At 40.9% G+C, this 20,799-nt stretch overlaps 1 protein-coding gene across 1 annotated transcript in view; it reads left to right on the top strand.

The window, feature by feature from the left end:
- Window positions 1–20,392, top strand: part of LOC121354946 (ezrin-like) — a 24,592-nt gene extending 4,200 nt beyond the window's left edge. The window contains exons 2-4 of the mRNA XM_041470037.1: window positions 14,263–14,346; window positions 19,230–19,325; window positions 20,114–20,392. Coding sequence (XP_041325971.1) covers window positions 14,263–14,346; window positions 19,230–19,325; window positions 20,114–20,392 — 459 coding nt within the window. The remainder of the gene's footprint in view (window positions 1–14,262; window positions 14,347–19,229; window positions 19,326–20,113) is intronic.
- Window positions 20,393–20,799: the final 407 nt, after the last annotated feature.

The raw sequence follows: 20,799 nt of genomic DNA, 5'->3' as shown, positions 1-20,799 counted from the left end.
AGAGTTTTAAATTTGTGGGAAGCGGGGGGGGGGGGGGGGGGGGGGGGGGGGGGGGGGGGGGAGTTGTGAGTGGGTAGGATTTTTTTTCCCTTCTTTGTTGATCTTATTAGAAGACTATTCCAAGACCTAATATCCTTAAGATAAAATTTGACAGTACACAATTTAATGCTGCTGCCTGTAGGAGTGGGGAACTGGAACTGATGTCTCAAAAGGGTTTTCCCAGCCCTGTGTTGTTAATAATGGGCTGCTATGTGCTAGGCATTAAGTGGTTAGACAAGTCATCCATACCTGTTTGATGTTGAATATGCATGCATGCTGTCTTCAAGTTGTTTTTTCAGAATACAGGTCTTCTGCCAAACCTTTATCTGTCTGTGAGCAGACTATGGCATTAAAATTTAACAAGTTTTCGATAAGACAGCCAAAAAAATATGCAAGTGTAGTGACAGGAATTTATTTCTAAATATAAACAATTAATATTAGTAATTGTTCCAAGATCTTCTCAATTTATTCTTGACTATGTGTCTTCTAACTACGCACAGTGGTTTTATCTCAGAGCTCTTTACAGCAGATTCCTGTAAGTGGACTGAAATAAAAATACTTTTTCATATCTTTAAGTGTTCACAATCAATTAAAATACTCTTTCCTTATGTGTGGCTATAGATTTAGTCAAGAATAAAATATTAACCTTGTAAGCACCAATTGCAGTCCATCAGGTGATACAGTGTATGGTATTTGATACCAGAAGACGTATACTCTGGGGCAAAATGGAAACTCAAGGAAGCTTCCATTTGCCAAATGTCAGAACTCCCTTACATTTGCCAAATGTGTCACTCACTGCTGCAAAAGAAAGGTGGAGGATTCTATGAGTAGTAAATTTAAGGAGATTAATACAGTTATAAGAGAATGAGTTCACAGTTTGCCAAAACCCTTATTTACTCTGTGAGCTGAGTAAGCATTTCCGAGGGCAGTTTGTTGTGGGATGTTAGCTGCTACAGAGAAACCAAGGGTGTTAACTGTTATGTTAGTCACTAATTAAAGAATTTCTTAACCTTCTTAAAGGTCAAAAGGAGAGAGATAAGCCTTCCTGTTCTGTTCTCTTCCTCCACCCACATGAACATCTTCCTTTGTCCATGAAAAGAAGCTGTGATATGTCAGGACTTTTTGAGAATAAGACTTCTTGATGACCACTGAAGATTCCCACATCGTGTCGTTCTTGTTTGGCACACTGTGCCCAAAGAGCTTTACATGCACTGTAAATCCCATAATCACTCAATTGACCTTGATGGAAGGCAGTGCTGCCCAGGATCACTGACCGACGCTGCACACTGTTAAGTAATGTGCTTTAGCTGTGTTGTGTGCTTGCTTTGGAGCCTGGTTTCTGCAACAGATAACATTTACCCCGTGAGCTGAGATGTACGAAGAACAGCAGTGTATGCACCTAGGAGAGGGGAAAATTGTTGCCATATGAGGCTGGAAACAAGGCATAGCTCAGTGTAACAACTAAACATGCTGCCTCCATATTGCTCATCTGTTCAGATCCAGATTTTGTTTCTCTTTCTAGTTCCTACTTCATAGTGGGGAAATTCACTTGTTTTCTCTGCATCTGCTCTCATCTTTGAGAGGGCGAGAGTAGCAGCCATGTGCTCAGCTGAGGCTGATGGACACCTCATAGTAACAGCTGTCCATTAAGGAAAAATCCTGACTCTTAAGAATTAACATGCAGGACTCTGCCTTCTAATTGAGTAAGAAAAACTGTTGCTGATGACCATGGACTTGTATTTGGCTACCTACTGTGCAGGCTCAGTGGAAGAGATACTAACTCTCCTACACAAGGCCTATAGCCTTTTGCTTCCTTTGAGAGGTGAGTGTGTGATTGCCCTCTTTGGTTTGTCTGCTTCTCCCTCTCACTTTCATGAGCAAGTGCTGTGTAAAACTCTGAGGTGTTACTATCAGCATCTCTTCTTTTCTTGTTACTGCATGAAGAAGTCCATGCTTGCTGTATCTGTTCTAACCTCAGTGTGAAATGAGTGTGAGAGAGAATTCTCTGGGGATGAGTGGATGGATGTCCTGTTGCTGAATCTTTAGCAGGCTTACAAAACTCTAGAGTGGCTCAGTTCTGCCAAGATACCACCGCTGTGTAGATGCAGAGAGCAGGTCTGTGAGCTGTCTGCTACCTGAAGAAGCAGAGACTAAAAAAAAATCTTGCTTTTGAACCCAGGCATCTGAATTTAGCCTGTGTAGCCCAGTAGATGACTTCAAGCCTGTACCATAAGTTCTGGTCTTCAGAATTATTTGTGGGAGCTAATGTTGGTCTTCGGCACCTAGCTGAGTACATTTATCTGGCTTAACTTTTTATCTCTGTAGAGATAAGTGTTTGTACAGAGTTCCTGCTGCACAAACTGTGGTGTGTGGTGGGGTGATTTGCATAATTGATACTCAGTGATCTCATTGTGGGGGCGATAGTTCTTCCTCCATAACAACTGTCACAGCTGTGCAGACAAACTCTTGAAAGGTACTTTATCTGCTGTCACTGTGCACAAGGTACACTTCAGGAACCACTGGAGCGTATTTGTTTGCCATCACACATCTGTAGTGAGGGGAGTGGGAAGAGTTTCATCTCAGAAGCCCTTAAGCTGTTTTAGGGGTTACGAAGGGGTACTTTGGTATTTTGCCAGTCCTTGCAATCACTTTTCCTTTATGATTTGTAACTGCTCAAGAGCAATACCTTTGTGCTCAGGTGACATTCCAGGACTTGCCATGACCTACCTTTATCTGGGAGCAAATAGTACCTGTTGCTTGCTGTTTGGAGTACCTGCTTGAGAAGTGGAAGCATTGTAGTACATTGCACATAGATCAGATTATCAAGCTGTCAGAGGTGATCACATCACAGAACCCCACTAAGAAATTTCACAAATGCTATGAAGTGTGTTCCACTGAAGTCCGTGAGTAAAATGAAAGAGGCTGATATGGAACAAGTAAAACAGAAAGGTGGAATATCAAGCAAAAATCTCTCTGACAAAAGGGTTTGTATCTAGAATGCAGAATGAACAATCATTACTGGGCCTTGTGTGACTTGTTGCACTATTTCTCCCTAAGTAAATGGAGTTTATTTTCCTTCTGCACTTTGATGTCTATATGAACGTGGCTGGCCTTGTAGGTCAGGCAGAAGCCCTTGTGGCCTAATAGTACACCTCTGATGTTGGCTAAAAGCTGATGCCTGAGGAAGAGTATTTCAAAGATATGCACCATTGCTTTCCTCTGAGGTATTGGAGGTTGAAAGGTCCTATATAATGAGTTACTAAATGGATTTCTGTGAACTTGTCCAGTCTTGCTTTAAAACCCTGTGAACTCCAGCATTCATAGTATACTTTAACAAAGGCTGTCCTAGATAACCTTCACATTGTTTGGAAAGTTATCTACAAACCTCCTTGCTACAGTGCTACATGAACACACATCCCTTGTCTAGTCTGTTCATGTAGCTGAGGAGTTTATATGCTCTTATGTCCTAGCCTCAGTTAATTTTCTTCCGAACTGAGAACTCCTAGCTAGCTTAGTTGATCCTTACATTTGAGCATCCTTGATCTTCTTCCAGTTCACATCTGATAAAAATACTGCTTTGCATCCTGTAACATCTCTGTCCGGGAAGAGTACAGTTACTGAGACCGTTTCTCCAGTAGTTGTTTCTGGGATGCCTTAAACTCCCAGGTCATAGTCCTGTGAGACAGTAAGTCACAGATGATCCTTGTGTTCACTCAGCCCACTCTGTTCCATTGTAATGTGCTGTTCTTCCACCCCCGAAGAACAACCACCACAAGGTCTATTGAAAGTGTGGAGAGCTGTGTGCTGTCAGGCAATGTTGTTGCTGTCAGACTTCTGACTGTGTAATGGCACTGGGTTTTCCATGCACTTTACCCTCTGGAACATAGATCTCTCCATAAGCATTGGAATAAAAGGCACCAATATTGGTGCTTGGATTCAGGGGAAGCTCTGAGGCTATTGTAGCTTTTATTTAGATTATTTACACCTTCACATCCTGCCCTGGTTGTTGTGAGTTTGTACTGTGGAGTTCACCTTTTGCAGAAATTGTTGTGGGTTTGTTGCTTCCAAGTGAAAAAGCCAAGCAGAGGCATAAAGTGATGTTTGTGTTCCAGATCAAGACTGTAAGATACTAATTTATTATTTTCTTTTCCCTCAAGGGGATTGCAGAAGGATGATATTGCTTTATGTAGTGTAAATACTGGAGATGTTAAATTATTTAGAAGACTCTAAAATTATGATAAAACTTGATAAACTCTATATTATTTGCACTTGGCCCCATGCTTATGTTTCTGATTGAAGGCAGCAGAAGATCTGATCCATGCTGGATTCTGAGCAACTTCTTGAGATAAAACATATTTGAGGATTGTTTGTGGGACTTGCTGTAAACTTCATGTGTAAAGCCTTAGTCTCGCAACTTCATTATGTTTAATTAGATGCAGCAGCTGTCATGATAAAACAGTCTGTGTATGCAGGAGTTTGATCCAGTGGCCTCTAGCTTTCCTCTGTATTTATTCTTTATGTACAAAGGAGCTATTGTTGCTGCACTCTGTGTTCCTAAATCCATTCTAGCATCCATTGAGGGCGAGTGACACATCCAGGCAGTGGTGCTATGTTGAGCCTGTTGTCACTGGCTGTGTGTTCCTCCTTTAAAGAGCAGACTGCTGCTTGTACACAGATATTTTGAAAATGCTAATGGAGTATTATACAGCATCAGAGAGACTTTAAAGTGAACATTAATGTATTTCAATGAAACACCATAAACCTTCCTGCTTCTTCATAATATTGTGTTCAAAGTAAATCATTCTTACATCTCTCACATAGAGTGAGGGCAAGTGTTTTGCATGAAAAACACCTGGGCTCCTTAAGTGTACAGGGCTTTGTTCAAGGGCAGTATCCTGGGGCCTTTCAGACTTACTCTGCATTGCTTTATGTCTTGCCAGAACATAGAGCTATGCCTAGGTATTTTCACAATAAAAAAAAATAAATTGAATTTTAAAGTTTAGATAGGCCTCTGTCTCTCAGTTTTTCTACTTGTTCCTGGCTTGAGACAGAATGATGCTGTTTGCTTGTTAGGAAAGAGTTGGGGGGAATCTTCAGTGACTGGAGAAAGAATTCTTAATTTTTTTTTTTTTTTTTAAATTTTTTTTTTTTTTCTGGGAAGAGTGTTTGCTTGGTTTTACTGTTTGACTGAGCAGTTACTGTTAACTGTACAGAGCTGATCAGGGGTGGAGAATGCTGGAAGTCTGTCTGGGGCCTAGGCATTTGAGAGCCAGGGCTATCAGAGTTGTACTGTCACTTGCACTTGCCACACCTGCATGAAATCTTCATGATCTTTTGGCATGCAAAGTGTTATTGCTTGACCTAAGATAAAGAACTGAATTGCAGCCATGGCTGCTTCTTGCCTTTTCACGCAGATGCCTACTATGCAGTTATTACATGCTGACAGAAGAGATAGTAGGTCTTCATTAAGGGAACTGAGATAGGCATGTAATTTAGTTTGGCATCTTCTGCACATCTAAACATAAAAAAGTTTGAATTTGCATTCTAGGATTATGTTCACGTTTAATTATAAGGACAGTTTCATGCTATATTACAAACAAAAGTGGCATGGCTGCAATACTGAGCTCCATGGATTTGCTGTCTTGTGACCTTTTTGTGTGTGTAGGCAGGGAGGGAGAAGTTCATTCTCAAAATTCCACCCACTTTATTAAAACTGGAATTTCTGGATGACTCCCCACATCTTGGTATTGAAGGTTTTCCTGCTTGCATGAACCCCCCTCCCTCCACTTCATCCAGAAGTCTAGCTTTCAGATTTCTCTCCAAAATTTTTCTTGGCTTTCCCTCAAAGTACTTTATTTCTCTTTCGAAAAACTGCCACAAAAGAAGTTATAAGTGTTTTTCACCATACATGAGAGCAAATACCTGGGCTCCTATTGCCTTGACTAAACTTAAGAAATTTCAGTTAAGTATAACTGATTCAGGTATTGCTTCTTAAAACTGAGTACTAGTACCCCCAAAAATATGATTTTGCAAGCTGTTGCATTAAAGCTGACTAGTAGTTAAGACTAACAATAGTACTGGGCAATTTTAAAGTAACTACTAGATTATAGATTACTATATACAACTCAATTTAACCTCAGTGGTATTTCTCCCTCTCCTGGGAAGGTAAGCAAGGTTTTAAGGAACAAAGACCAGTCTACTCAGCTCTAATTTTACCTGTTGCAAGTGCAGCAATACCTAACTGCTTCATAGACTCTGAGGAATTCCATTGGAACGTGACTTAATGTTCCCATTTATTTGCAATGAGGAAGCAATGTTTAACACAATGAGATCTGAAATGGAACACGTCCTTCAGTTCACAGAGGGGTATTTTGATTTGGCATGGTATGCTGGGAAACTGGGTCGGTCAAATGGGTGCAACCAGCTTGCCTTGTCAGCCAAGGGAATGCCACTGAGGCCGTCTCCTATTCACATGTTGTGAGCCTCTGAGGCTCTTTTCTTCCTTGTCAGCAAACTGCTCCCTGCTGTACAAGAGAAGGCTCATGGCTACTGTGCTGTGCTGCCACTGCCCTCTCTGAGATGCTCTGTGTTAGGCAGGCAGTGCATGAAAGGTTCTGCACTCTGGGAGCAGAGGAGGTGCCTGTGAAAGGCTTTCTTCATTGCTGGGCTGTGCAGTTCTTTCCATTCTCATAGGAATCAGATTCTCCTTCCCCAGAGAGAAATGGTAGGTCTGTCATTTGCCTTCTCATTTCAGGTTCTTGGACATCCTTTAAGTCATAAAAATGTAGCACTGGGAAGGACTTGGACCTCTGTTTTCTGAAGGCAGGCTGGAAGTGGCTGCGTAATATCATAATACCTTACCACTCCAGCAATTATTGTTTCTTGTCATGTTACCCAGCCTGCAATAAGAGGGCTTTTTGCTGGTTTTCCCCATGTGGGTTTAGAAGTTTTTATGGTCTTCTATATAAAACATGTCATGTTTCAGACAACTCCCATTTAGAAAGGGATTACTAACATGTTTAAAAATAAAATCTAGTTTGAAACAAACAGAAAACCCCCACAAACAAATAAAAAGTCCCAAACACACACAGATTAAAAAAACCCCAATTGGCAACTAACCCAGAAATACTTGACCTGTAGATCAGTGTATACTTTCCTTGATTAACTTGCCCCCTTCCAAAATAAGCATTCAGATTTGGGTGACAGCATTCCATCTAGCAAGTCATCAAGGCAGGCAGAACAGAATAGTCACCTGCTGTAATGCTTCCGGTGACAAATACACTCAAGAATGTAATTTTCCCCTCTGTGTAATAGCATCGCACCAGGAAATGTGGTGTTTTTCTGGGGATTATAATAAACCACATCCTTGTCTACAGTGCTGCTGTAGCCGATTGTTTGCAAGTCTGTAATTTGTTCATCTCTGCCTCTTATCCATCCTCACCTATCCAAGTGTAACACTTGTAGCTATTTTTCAGACCTACCAACAGCCTTGAATTCTAGCGCTGTCCTCCCAAAAGGCTTATTTGTTCTTGACTAGGTGCTGTTCATAATCCTGTGAGTGCACTCCATCTTCCAGGGATTGTGAGAAAACTTTGTTTTCTTATTTCTTCAATCCCACCACACTCACATCCCCTTTTCAAGACCTTGGCTTGACAGGAAAAGTTCAGAATATGTAGATGTCGCCCTGGTTTTTTAAGATTTTCTAAGCCTTCTGATGTTTGCATTCTTGTATCAAACTTTCTCACACACTTTCTGTAAACAACTTATTGTTTTGCATTCTTTTATGGAGGAAGAGAAAGTTGATGGACTGTTGGTTTGTCCAGTGTCCTTGGAGAGGTGGCACTTTCACCCTCCAATCCACTGTCACCTTTGGAAATCTATAAATGTTGGAGTCAGAAAATAAACTTCCCTTTTTCCTACCTTGAGAGCAACAACGTGTCTGCATCGTGTTGTCTCGTATCCTATAGTAACATGTATCCCTGCTGTAGTTCCAGCAAGATGAAGGTGCTGAGCCCAGTTGAGAGGGAAGCTGTGTTTTGGCAATCCTGCAGCAGCAGATAGAACTGGTAATTTGCTTGACATTCATGACATTCATACATTCTCCTGCTCTGAAAGAAGCTATGGAGAATGTAGGCGCACACCTTGTCATTTGGTTGTAATTTCACATGGCTCAGATTTGTTGTACGCCTAGTCTGTGTTGTATGGCACCACATCAAATTCCCCTTTTCAAGACCTTGGCTTGACAGGAAAAGTTCAGAATATGTAGATGTCGCCCTGGTTTTTTAAGATTTTCTAAGCCTTCTGATGTTTGCATTCTTGTATCAAACTTTCTCACACACTTTCTGTAAACAACTTATTGTTTTGCATTCTTTTATGGAGGAAGAGAAAGTTGATGGACTGTTGGTTTGTCCAGTGTCCTTGGAGAGGTGGCACTTTCACCCTCCAATCCACTGTCACCTTTGGAAATCTATAAATGTTGGAGTCAGAAAATAAACTTCCCTTTTTCCTACCTTGAGAGCAACAACGTGTCTGCATCGTGTTGTCTCGTATCCTATAGTAACATGTATCCCTGCTGTAGTTCCAGCAAGATGAAGGTGCTGAGCCCAGTTGAGAGGGAAGCTGTGTTTTGGCAATCCTGCAGCAGCAGATAGAACTGGTAATTTGCTTGACATTCATGATATTTGTCTCCTGCTCTGAAAGAAGCTATGGAGAATGTAGGCGCACACCTTGTCATTTGGTTGTAATTTCGCATGGCTCAGATTTGTTGTACGCCTAGTCTGTGTTGTATGGCACCACATCAAATATGCCATTAGATTTTATTTGATCCATCAGGCAGGTTAGTTATTCTGTCAGAGAAGAAACAGAATTGTCTCCAGGTGTTGTGTTCTTGATATGCTGCTGTTCATAAAGTACATTCTTAAGAAGTATACCATAAATTGAACTAATGTTTCTGCAGTTGCTTCTGTGATATTTGTGCTACTTACTTTCTCAGAGTTGTCTTCTCTGCACAATTTTTGAACCATTACCTGTTGACTTAAGTAACTTGTGGAGGACAGAGGAATGCAGATACTGAAGTGTTAGCAGATTAACTCTGAGCTCTGAAGCTGCTAGGATTTTTTTCCCTCCTCAAAGTTGAAAATTTTCCCATAACAGTTTCCAGGAGCTGGGACAACAGTTGCTCCATCAGTTAGGACAATATCTTTCTTTGTTGTTGGACCTGGAACCAGTGAACACTACTGAATGGAATGTGGAAGAATAGAGAGCAATTTCATTGCCCTTCCGATGCTGCTGCATGGAGTTGTTTTTCCTATTACCAGATACTTAATCACTACACGTGTCTATGAACAGCTCTGGTTGCTAAGGTCAAAATGAGATTACTTTGTCCTTGCAGCCCAGGCCAAGAAGCTTGCCTGTTATTTATTCCATTTGTAGTTGCTGCTTGCCTGGTGAAAGAGTAGACCTACAGAAGTGAGAATTAATGCTACTACTTTCTTAATACTATTATTAATGCCACTGCATCCTCCTTAAGACTTCTGTATTCCTTCAGCACAAGCAAGTCCATATCCATACAGTCTGTGTGTGTGCAAAAAGGCATAACAGTTCTGCAATCTGTTTTTCATAGAATGTGCTGTGCTGTGCAGCAGTTCAAAATGTGGCTGATTTGCTTAAGTGTACCATTGACTCCTGGGATTTCCAGACATGCAGGGACTGAAGAAACAAGGCATGTCTATCTAGGTTTCTCCACTGCCAATTGCCACCACTTGGAAAGATACCGTGCTTGGAAACCTGCTGTTTAGGAGACTCTGGTCTTTCTTCCTCCTTGGAAAGAGGAAGAAAACATTCCTGAGCATTGTCTAAGGCATTTAGACCTGCCTAATGATAATGATAAGTGACACAGTTAAGTACCGGTTTGTCCTGTGTTAATGGGTAAAAGTCGGTATTTAGTGCCCTTTATCATATGTATTTACTGAAATTAAATTGCATGGTCTTATTTAAATGACTTGCACAACTTCATGGTTTCACTGAACTATTTTATTATGCAAGTGAACTATTAGATTATGTGCATCAGGGTGCAAAATATCCACAATAGCATAGTGTGTCTGAGAGCTGTGGGTTTTTTTTTTCCTTGTTCTCCCTGCCCTTCTCCCTTTAGTGTGGGATGTTTTTCAGTAGAGCTCCACTATCAGCAGAGGGATGGTCAGCTTCAAAGACACCGCGTTGCCTGCAATCAGATACTGCTTCTGCACCAAGGTCCTCAAGAATCCAATGCAAGAAAAAAAAACTACAGCTGTGTGTTCGGTGTCCAACAGACCTGAAAACTGGGTGTTTGTCAGAGGATAGGTTTGAAGAGGCAATGTCTTCTTGGGCTCCTATCTAGGTCTTGATTCTTCCACAGACAGGGTGCCACTCCGCTGCTTGGCAGTGTGTTGCCTCCTTAAGAGAGTGTTTTCTGAATGTTTTTCAAATGGCACTTTATTTTTTCAAGTTACTCTACTGATATGCATGGACTCTGAAAGGCTGCACCTGCCCCACAGATTGATCTACTGACTTAGCATTAGAAAAGATGTTGTTTTATCGACAACAAAAGAAACAAATGCATGACTTGAGGGCATTGCTAAAGCACAGAAGATTCCATCCTAACTACCATTGTTTTCCATAGTGCTACAATAATTTAAACTGTGCTCTGAAGTTATCTCTAGCTCTGGCCTTCATCTTCTATTCTCTTGTTCGAGTTGGTAAGGTGGCTAATACTTTACAGTCCAGTAAGAAGTCATGGAACTGGTGTTCAGTCTTTCAGTGTAGTAAATTCTTCAGCTTCATGGGGAGTTTTTCCTTTTAATGCAAATGGCATTGCCTTTTCAACAGCATGCTTTTTCCCTTCTGGATCAAATTTGTTAGCAATTTTATGCATCCTAAGACAGGGGAAGAGGAAAATCTTATGTTTTGTAGTGTTTTTGTATGCACAAGCAAACCTTAAAGGCCATATTTGTCATTTAAAGTGTGTTAGCCTCAGACATAAAAGTAGAATTATTGAATAGTTATGGTTGGAAAGGACCTTAAATATAATCCATTTCCAACCCCCAGAATAATAAAGCATTATGACATTGCCCTATCAAGAAAGAAGTTACATCTTACTGTCCAGAATTTTTAGTGTGTTTTGTGCACAAAAGCACATATTTTTAAATACAACCCTTATTTCATGTATAACAGCCATGTGCTGTTCTCTTCTCTCCACACCGTTGTGCTCTTAAAAATGAAAAGCTGTTTTCATTTTGGTTATGGCTTCAATATTGTTCTGGATTACTGCCAGGATTTGGTAGGATCTTATAAAGGACATGCCTTGCCTAGACAGGGTGAGCAGGACTTCACTTGTGAAAGTTGTCCTAATTGTGTCTTCCTCTTCTTGTTGCTCATGGAAATTAGTTTGAGTTCTTGGTTGTTTTCCTCCCCAGCAATACCTGAATTGGTTAGCACATTAGGTGTTGATTTAATCACCTTGGCGCCGTGGGAAGTTCCATCCGGTCTGAACTGAGTGCCAAACTGATCGACTCTCAGTGTAGCAGACATCAAGGTTTCTTCAGGTTGTCTAAACCAGGGTTTCATGTGGGTTAAGCTCTGTTTGCTGCTTTAACACGAGTTTCTCTGTGGCTAAAAGCTTGTATGGAGTGGTTGTAGGACACCCATTTAGAAACACTGTTAAAATCATTATGTTCTTGAAGTCAGGGCTAAGGTTTGGAGATAAGAAGCAGGAGAGCTTAATAGGGCAGGAAGAAGACTCAAATGATACTCCCAGGCAGTCATCAACTCAATGAAGGGACAGAAGGTCTCTTCTTGCTCTGTCTGTCTTGTGGCTGGCAGTTTGTCTGAGGGCGCCAGGGAAATTCCTCTTTGTCCTGACGGTTATGCAGCCCTTAAAGAACACAGAAATTAACCTTTACTGCAGGCCCCAAGTGTCCTTGAAGGCTTTTTGGATAACCAGGTAGTCACGTTCCTGCATGCTTCTGACTTTAAATGATTGAAGTAGAAAAGCAGATGACTACAATTTTTGGTCTTAATACTAAAATAATTCTTGAAATCTGTAGCAGCTAAATGCACTAAATAGCTCACTGTATAGCTGATCCTACAGTCTTTGAGGTTTGTAGTAAAACAAGACGAGGGCATTTAACTTTTTTACTAGCAGTTAACCACTAAGGAGAGATAGAGGAAAATGCATACTGGTATGAGCTGGAATTTTGAACTCAGCCAGCATTCTGCAGGTTTTCTGGTAAGGAATAAGAAGCACCTCCTTTTATGTTCTTTAGCTTGTAAAGTGATACTTATTTTACACTTCTATGGTGTTTCAGCCAGAAGTACAAATAACTTGCTCAGCACAAAACTAAGGTGATGAGCATATGTTTTCTTGAAGTGGGTAGAAAGGGATTAGAATATGATTAGGGATTTATTGTTGAGAGGGATTAAGCAACAGGTGTTTAAGGTCACATCTTTGAAGTGCAGACTTGCTGTTCCAGAGATTTGATGTCTGAACTTCCCCTCCCTTCCTACACTGGAAACATTTCTTGGGAAACCTTTGGTTCTTAAGGCACGGGAAGAAAACCTTAACCATAGCTCCATTATGATCTCAAAAACTACAGTTAGGTTTTCCAAGAACTCCTTTTACCTTCTTGCTTGTTCTTCCATCTTGCATTTAAAGAAATTTTTTTAAAGTCCTAATTTAAAGGACAGTGCTTTAAAAACACAGCTTGAAAGTGGTGTCACTAAGTCATCTTCCCTGGTTCAGTTCTGGGGTCCTGTGGCTTGGAAAGTGCCTTCAGTCATCTTTCTTTGGGAGGATACTCTGTCATGTGGGAGCAGAAGAAAATAAACAACTCTATAAAGATACTTGATGCCTTCATAGAATCATTTAGTTTGGAAAATATCTCTAAGATCAAGTTCAGCCATTAACCTAATATTGCCAGGTCCACCATTAAACTGAAGAAGATTGGTTAAACATTCAGTGTCTCACTTAAAAAGGAGTGCAAAGCTTTGTAATATATTTTACTAAAACTAGCTGAAGCAACTTGTTTTATTCACAGTTCTGTGTTAATTGTAACATTGTTACACACCTGACATTTATCCTAGTGTTTAAACATACATAATTAAGTTGCTAGGAACTGCTGAAGGCCAAAGCTTTGTAGTGAGCAATTCGATTCCTCTCCTACCTCTTTTACCTCTCATTTCTTCAGATGTGTGCCAGGCTCTCTGTAATGTGGAATTTACAAATTGTTGGGAAAATGTCATGAAATCTCATCTGCCTGTACCTTACATGTTTTCTGGCCTTGTAGCATAACTGTACTACACAATCATACATGTTTGGGATTTCTAGATTTGTTTTGGGATTGTTGGGTTTTTTGAGAAGTAGTATAATATTACAAGCTGTATTCAGAACAGTTGGAGATAATCCTTTCCCAATTTTCCATTTTACTGGTCCTTATGCCATTCCCTGCAAGATTAGTTGCTGCTTTTGCATCCTGATTAACTGCTAATAGACTTTTTCTAGTCATTTAACACTCTTGCCTTCTGCATTCAGTGGTAACCTCTTCCCTGCAGTCTAGCGCTATTGCAGTAAATCTACTTATGTTGTTCCTTCACCGACAGCAAGAGCTTATTGAACTCCTGCCCTGTAGAATCATTCAGTACCTGTTCCTGCTGTTTTTGTGTGCTGAATAGATTTTTATGAGGGAAGGAATGAACGTTTATCAGGTTAATGCTGATTGCTTTATAAGAATAATCTGCAGCCTTTTGCCTTTAAAACCTCAGATTAATTCCAGCTCTAATATAAATGGAAGTTAAATTATAAGTCTTAAATTTAATTTAGTCATTAGGGCCTTTCGTAATCCAAGGGATGGCCTGCAGGCAGCTATACTGTGCACCCACAGTAGCTCTTAGTCCAAGAGGGTTTAGGCCTGGAAAGGGTCAGGTCTAAAATACCCTCCTGTTGAACTAGATCTGTCCAGTCTTGTGTTGAGTAAGAAAACCTGTGGAGCAATTTGGTTAAAACAGCAGAATGAGTGCCCCAATTAAGTTTGCTGGTATGATAACATGATTCTAATTGAGGCTTAAGTGTATTTATTATAGAGGTTACGGGAGTGCATCAAAGCGTGGAGACTCTTGTACACAAAGTACTGTGTTAACACCTAGAAGTAACTTTCAATGCATCTTAATGCTTTTTGTTTTTTTCCTTAGATCAACGTTCGAGTTGTTACTATGGATGCAGAGCTGGAGTTTGCCATCCAGCCAAACACTACAGGCAAGCAGCTGTTTGACCAGGTCAGTAAAGGGTTGGTGTGGGCTCTTGTTTAATTTTGGAGTATGCTTTGGACTATAGGGTTTTCTTAAGACTGGATTCCAAACCTATCTTGCTTCTCTCTACCTCCTAATCAAACGGCCCCAGTCTGAACTAAGATATCTAAATTCCATCACAGTAAAAGAAAAAAAGGAAAAAACCCCTTGCAGGTATGTCATGTTCCAGTGAAACCTGTCTTCCTAGCATGCTGGATGATGAACTGTCACAAGGGATCTAAAATATTTAGACAGCATAGGTAGCATGTAAAAATGTACCTCTTGCTTTGAAATACTGCTTAGCTCTTACATAATTCTTAACTTCTAAGGCTGAAATGTTGCTCTTGTGCATAAAACTGTTCAGAATCAGGTCTTCAGGCTGCTGATGAGGGCGTTGGCATGGCTGTATTCATTCAAATGCTGGGTTTGAGGAACCACTTAGCACAGGTGTTTGAGTTTGTCAAAATACTGGAAAACCAGAAGAGTTTGTGATCTCTGTACATCATTTACAGATAACATACCTTGTAAGAAGTGCAGCAGGATGGAGCTGAGATTAGTGCAGTCTGCTTTCAGGGATTCCCAGGGAAGTGGAGGGCATGAGTGGCTCAGACTCTCCTCCTCTAGTGTTTTCTTCCTGTTACTGCTTTAACAATGCACAGGTCTATTTGAAGATGGACCTGCAAAGATCAGATAAAGGCAACTAAAACAAACTGTGTGTTGTGTGTGACACTTTGTTATTATCGACTGAAGTAGCTTGCTGTTATAAAACTGAAGCAAGGCCTAGATTTTAGTAGAAAAAAATTTGCATACTGCTCTTCAACTCAAAAAAAAAATTAAATTACTTCTAGCCATTTCTGCTGCAGACCTGAAAAATAAGAGTTGGTCTATACAGACTTCAGTCACACATTTTAACATGTTCACAAACTGTTGTTTGTACTTCTTCCCTTGTACCCACTAACCTTGATAGCTAAGGGTGGTTGTACTTGAGTAGCTACTGCTACTCAGGTAGGCACTACTGGCTAAACAATATCCATTCCTTCTGAGGTATTGTTGGTACAATTTCTTGTTTCAGTGAGTTAACTACAACTTGCTAGGCCTTATGGCAATTGTGCTTTGAGAAGTACTTAAAAAGAAACCCCCCCAAAAAAACCCCAAAACAAACAACCCACAGATCAGTTAAAAATAAACAAAATTCCAAACCCCCAACAAACAAATGGAAAAAAAAATCTTTTAGTGAGTTCTTGAAAGGAATCAAAGAAGGAAATCAAATACTAATCACTGCAGAAGTTCACAGTACAAAACCGAGTAGTCCAGCTTGTGTTTAGCATTAAATCTAACTTTAATTCCTTTTGATTACTACTGATGTGGGATAAACATCAAGTATTCATTGAACACAGAGGCCAAGGGTTCAATCCCCATATGGTTCATTCATTTTAGAGTTGAGCTTGATGATCGTTGTTGGTCCCTTCCAACTCAGAATATTCTATGATTCTGTGACTGGAAATTTGAATTGCATTTGAAGTGCAATTGAAAGGCATTTGAAATCTGCATTTTTTTGGAACTGGTACCTGCTGCTTGATCTTCCAGAGGAGAGTCACCAAGTTGATTAGGGAGATGATTCACCTCTCCTATGAGGAAAGGCTGAGAATTGTGATTATTCAGCCTAGAGAAGAGAAGGCTTTGGGGTGACCTGACTGTTGCCTTCCAGTACCTGAAAGGAACCCTAAAAAAAGATGGAGAGAGACTATTTACAAGGGCATGTAGTAACAGGGCAAGGGGGTATGGATTCAAACTGAAAGAAGCATCTTTAGATTAGATATAAGGAAGAAATTCTTTACTGCGATGGTGGTGAAGCACTGGAACAGGTTGTCCAGAGAAGCTGTGACTGCCCCAACCCTGGAAGTGTTCAAGACCTGCTTGGATGGAACTCTGAGCAATCTGGTCTAGTGGAAGGTGTCCCTGTGCATGGCAGGGGGGGTGGAACTAGATGATCTTTAAGGTCTCTTCCAACCCAGGCCATTCTATGATTCTGTGATTCCGTTCATGCTGATCACCATGGCATCAGAGTAACTTCTTCCCCCGGCCTTTTCATGTTAATCCAAAACAGAGAAATTGGATTTTATCTCCATCAGGTTGAAAATCCAAATTACTGAAAGCCAGGTTTTTAAAAGCAATGCTTTAGATTAGATTGTAAGTATGTCTTCATGACAAGCATTCAACTACTTTCTCTGCTTTCAGTTGGGAAGATCAGAATCCTGAGAACATGGAAAAGGCAGGATGTTTCAGATTCAAGACACTTCTATTTTATCTTGCTGTCTGGGTACTTTGGGATTTCTGAAGAATGTTTACTGCAGTGCTTAGTGCATGATTGGGACAGACCTACTCCTCATGGAGATTTGCTCCTTACATCCAGTGGCATGGGTTTAAAACCTGTGATTGGAAATTCTTACCCATATTTCATACCTTGTTGGGGGATACTTCTGCATATCAAGGGAAGGCTGAGGTAGAATTGAGCAGCACAAAACTAGAAAAGGTGAAGACCATACATTCTCTCTTCAGTTCTGTTGAGCAAGCCTTTCACTAGGCCCTTATCTCGGGTGGAGTTTACACTCAGATAAAGCCTGTGGAGGCAACAGGTTTTCACAGGTATGGGGAGTGGCCCAGCTGGAACTGCAGAACCACTGTGGGGGTTTTGAAGAAGCAAGCTATTTTTAAAACTACAAGGTAATTTCTTGGCCTGGTTGTCAGCTAGTAGAGCTAGGCTTTGCTAGCATGTCTGTATCCTGCATGTAAGGTGTTCTATAGCTCCTTTTACAGGAGAGGGAAAATAGCTCCTTTTACAGGAGAGGGACATGTGAATATTAAGTTCCTCTCCACTCAAGCTAGCCCTGTGGAGAGGTTATGCTGCAGTGAGGTCTGAGGCATCCCAAGAACCAACCCAGTGGGCTCTGCAGCTGGCTGGATTATGTCCCAGGTAGTCTTGTGCCCTCCTGACCATGCATAAAAGAAATTCAAATGGAGGAGAGTGTAACTGGCATTTTCTGGAAGTGAATGCATAACTGGATGGAATGGGAAGACTCAAGATTTGCGGCTTCATGCATTTGAGGAAGCAGAGGAGGTGTCTTTCATCTTGTATATAATGCCTCATTTCTTATTTCTTCCTTGTTTTGCCATGGAGGAAGTTTACAGAGCATTTCCCAGTACAGGCTAGAACATTCTTTGTTCTTTGTATTGAAACTCAAACCGTCAGATTATGAAGTTTAGCTTAATACTTTCTCTTTCTTTGCTTTTAGGTTTTGGGAAGAATTTGGGGGGTCATGATTTCTGAAAGCGGTTTCTAACTATTTATAGGAAGTGTACTTTTTCTCTTGTAAGAGACATTCAGAGATAATGACCTGATAACTGCTTGATTTATGTAACTTTTTATTTTAACAAAGTTGCAACATTCTTTTGTGCAACAGGAAGTACTACACTCAACATACCCCCGGTTTTCTGTTAGACTTCATAAAAATACATCCAGCTGTCAGAAAACTTGTCTCTTCCATGATGAAACAAGCCACTTTGAGGAAGGAGAGAAAAGGAATTTTAGTCAAGTAAAAGCTGAATTATTTACAGAGCCAAGCTCTTCTTTTAAAAGGACATGGGGTTTGTGTTTTTTGTTTGTTTGGATTTGTGGGTTTTATTGTCTTTTTGGTAAACTCTAGTTAATCTTAGCTAACGTGACATTGTTTCTCTCAAATCTGCTCTCCAGCCAGAGTGTCTCCAGCAATACCATAAATGTGGAGGTGAAACAGATCCTTGGTTGAGGTCTTAGACTTGTTGAAGCACATGTAACTACACATTCCCAAGTCTGCCACACTTCTCTAACTCACTAAGTAGTTTTAAATACTTCTTGCCTTCCACTCAGTTGAGCTCCCTGTAGCGATGCCTACACCACTTTTTGAGGGGCTACTCTGCAAATAACATTACGGAAGTGATCCAGCTATGTACGTAGTAGATCTTTGCAGATTTTGGCTGTGTCTAAAGCACAGCTTTACAGGTAGATGAGCTGGCAGCCAAGCACTTGGCTATAAGAACAAACTGTCAAGAGTAGGTGAAAGTCAGGGACTTGTTCACTCTGTCCTCCACTGAGGAAATGTAACATGTCCAAACAGGGCTGCTTTTCTAGTCAGTGCACCATCCAGTCAATGGATGGTGTTTCTGTGTCTTTCAGCTGGTTAGTATTTACATACAGGAACTTGTCCTAATGGAGAGGATAAATGTATTTTTGTCCTTCATAAACTCAGCCTTTTGGGGAGTTTAAAAAAACAATAACCTTGACTGAGAACACTTGCATCTTGTTACAACTCTCAGAGCCTCACAGCAGCGGTATGAAGCATCTCTCAATTGCTTCCTCTAGAAGGAATAGTCTCTGGTGACTGGCAGACAAGGTCACTTGAGCCATTAGTACTGCTACTAGTTGTAGTTGGTACTAATACCATTAGAGACCCTGCTACCAAGAACTTTGTTGACTTAACTCATCTCCTTCACTAACTACAATTTTAAGATGGGTCAGTAGATAGAAGCAAGCAGAAGCCCCCACCTGCTGCCAGTCTAGCAGTTGGTGGCCTATAACTTGCTGTTTGTCTCACCTGCTTTCCCCAAGATCATCATCTTCTAGAAACTGGGTGGGACAAGTATCTTAGCCTATGCTGTCATCACCATCTACAATGGCAGTTGTGTGTCCTTGTCTGCAAGGTGAAATTAAGAGATGAGTAGGTTTAGGATGTTGCCTACACCCATCACAGGTGATGTGGGACTCCAAAGGATACCTGGACCTCAAGTGAAGTTTTTCCTGCAATAGCTTTTTCTTTTTTACCTTTCTGTTGCAGGTGGTTAAAACCATAGGTTTGCGAGAAGTGTGGTACTTTGGTCTTCAGTATGTGGACAACAAAGGATTCCAAACTTGGCTGAAGCTTGATAAAAAGGTAACAGACTTCGGGCTAATTGCTGGCCAAAGGTTAAAGCTTGTATGTTTCCTGATGTGTTATTGGCTGCAACTTTATACACCTTGTGCCTGCTGTTGATTGTGCCCTAATTTTTATAATTCCAGGATTGTTTTTAGAGATAACATTGTGATCTCCATAGGTGAGGTTTGACATGGCAGAAGCCCTTTCACTCTCTGAGTTGCAGGAAGTGTTTGCCACATGTGCAGCAGCACCTCCATACTGTACTTTGTTGGGAGAAAGCAACTGCACTTTCTGTGGCTGGAGGAGCACCTTGGCTGACGATGGGCTTAGGCCCTACCTCTGCAGGATCAGTTGTGTCCTAATTGGAGAAGAGGCACTTCCAAGCTGCCAAGTGCTGATGCCTCTGATGTGCTCCTGTTTTTGTATTCCCAGTTCTTATGAGGGCATGAACTGCTTTTCTTGGTGGGGCAGTCGGTGACACACCTGTTTAATGTCAGGGGGCTGATCTCTGTCAAACACACACAGTACTGGGTGGGTTTGCCATCTGATACAGCGCAGTAAATCATTCTCCAGTGATCAGTGTTTGCTGTACAAACAGGATTTAACTGGCTTAGTTGGAAAACATAATGCATATCCCCCATGTTCTTTCCTACCAGTAAGCAGCCAGAATTAAGGAATTCCACTGCAGAGTTGCCAGTCACTCACCTCTTATGGCGAATGCCCCAAATTCTTTTTTCTGTCTAAAAGCAATCTATTCTATTTGCAAAAAAACACCTGCTCAGTTGTGGTGTCACCTCTGTCCTCAGGTTTCTGCTCAAGAAATCAGAAAGGAGAATCCCCTCCAGTTCAGATTCCGTGCCAAGTTCTTCCCAGAGGATGTGTCCGAAGAGCTGATTCAGGACATCACGCAGAAGCTGTTCTTCCTGCAGGTGAAGGAAGGGATCCTCAGTGATGAGATCTACTGTCCTCCTGAAACAGCGGTACTTCTTGGTTCCTATGCTGTGCAGGCCAAATTTGGAGATTACAACAAAGAGGTGCACAAGCCTGGATACCTCAATTCAGAGCGTCTGATCCCCCAAAGGTGAAAGAATTGGCTGATGTAGTCTCTTTTTTTATTTTTTAATTTGAATTTGATTTAAATGCGAAGAGTTTTATTTAAAAGCATCTTTGGTTTTGTTTTTTTAAATTGAATTGCATATAATTGGGTTTTTCCCTTATTTTATTTCTATCTGTCATACTTGGGTATGTTTTTGCTTCTTCTTGGGCTGTTAGAGAGGAAATACAGTTTTGCATTCAGCTTTTATTTCTTAAACACTGCTGCCGTGCTGGTATCAGTGGCAATATGAATGTTTCCTCTTTAAGAAGAAAAGGGCAGCATTAAGTCAAGAGTATGTCATTCTTGAAGAAGGTTCGGTTGTGTGTCCTTAATCCTAAAGTACAGTCCTAAAAAACTTGTGTGTGGAAACCGTGTCTTGCAGCTTCATAGTCCATC

The sequence above is a fragment of the Pyrgilauda ruficollis genome, unplaced genomic scaffold (assembly GCF_017590135.1).
Source record: "Pyrgilauda ruficollis isolate IOZ18807 unplaced genomic scaffold, ASM1759013v1 scaffold24, whole genome shotgun sequence".
NCBI classification, from domain to species: domain Eukaryota; kingdom Metazoa; phylum Chordata; class Aves; order Passeriformes; family Passeridae; genus Pyrgilauda; species Pyrgilauda ruficollis.
Note: the sequence above shows the minus strand (reverse complement) of the source record. Positions and strands in the feature narration are given on the sequence as shown.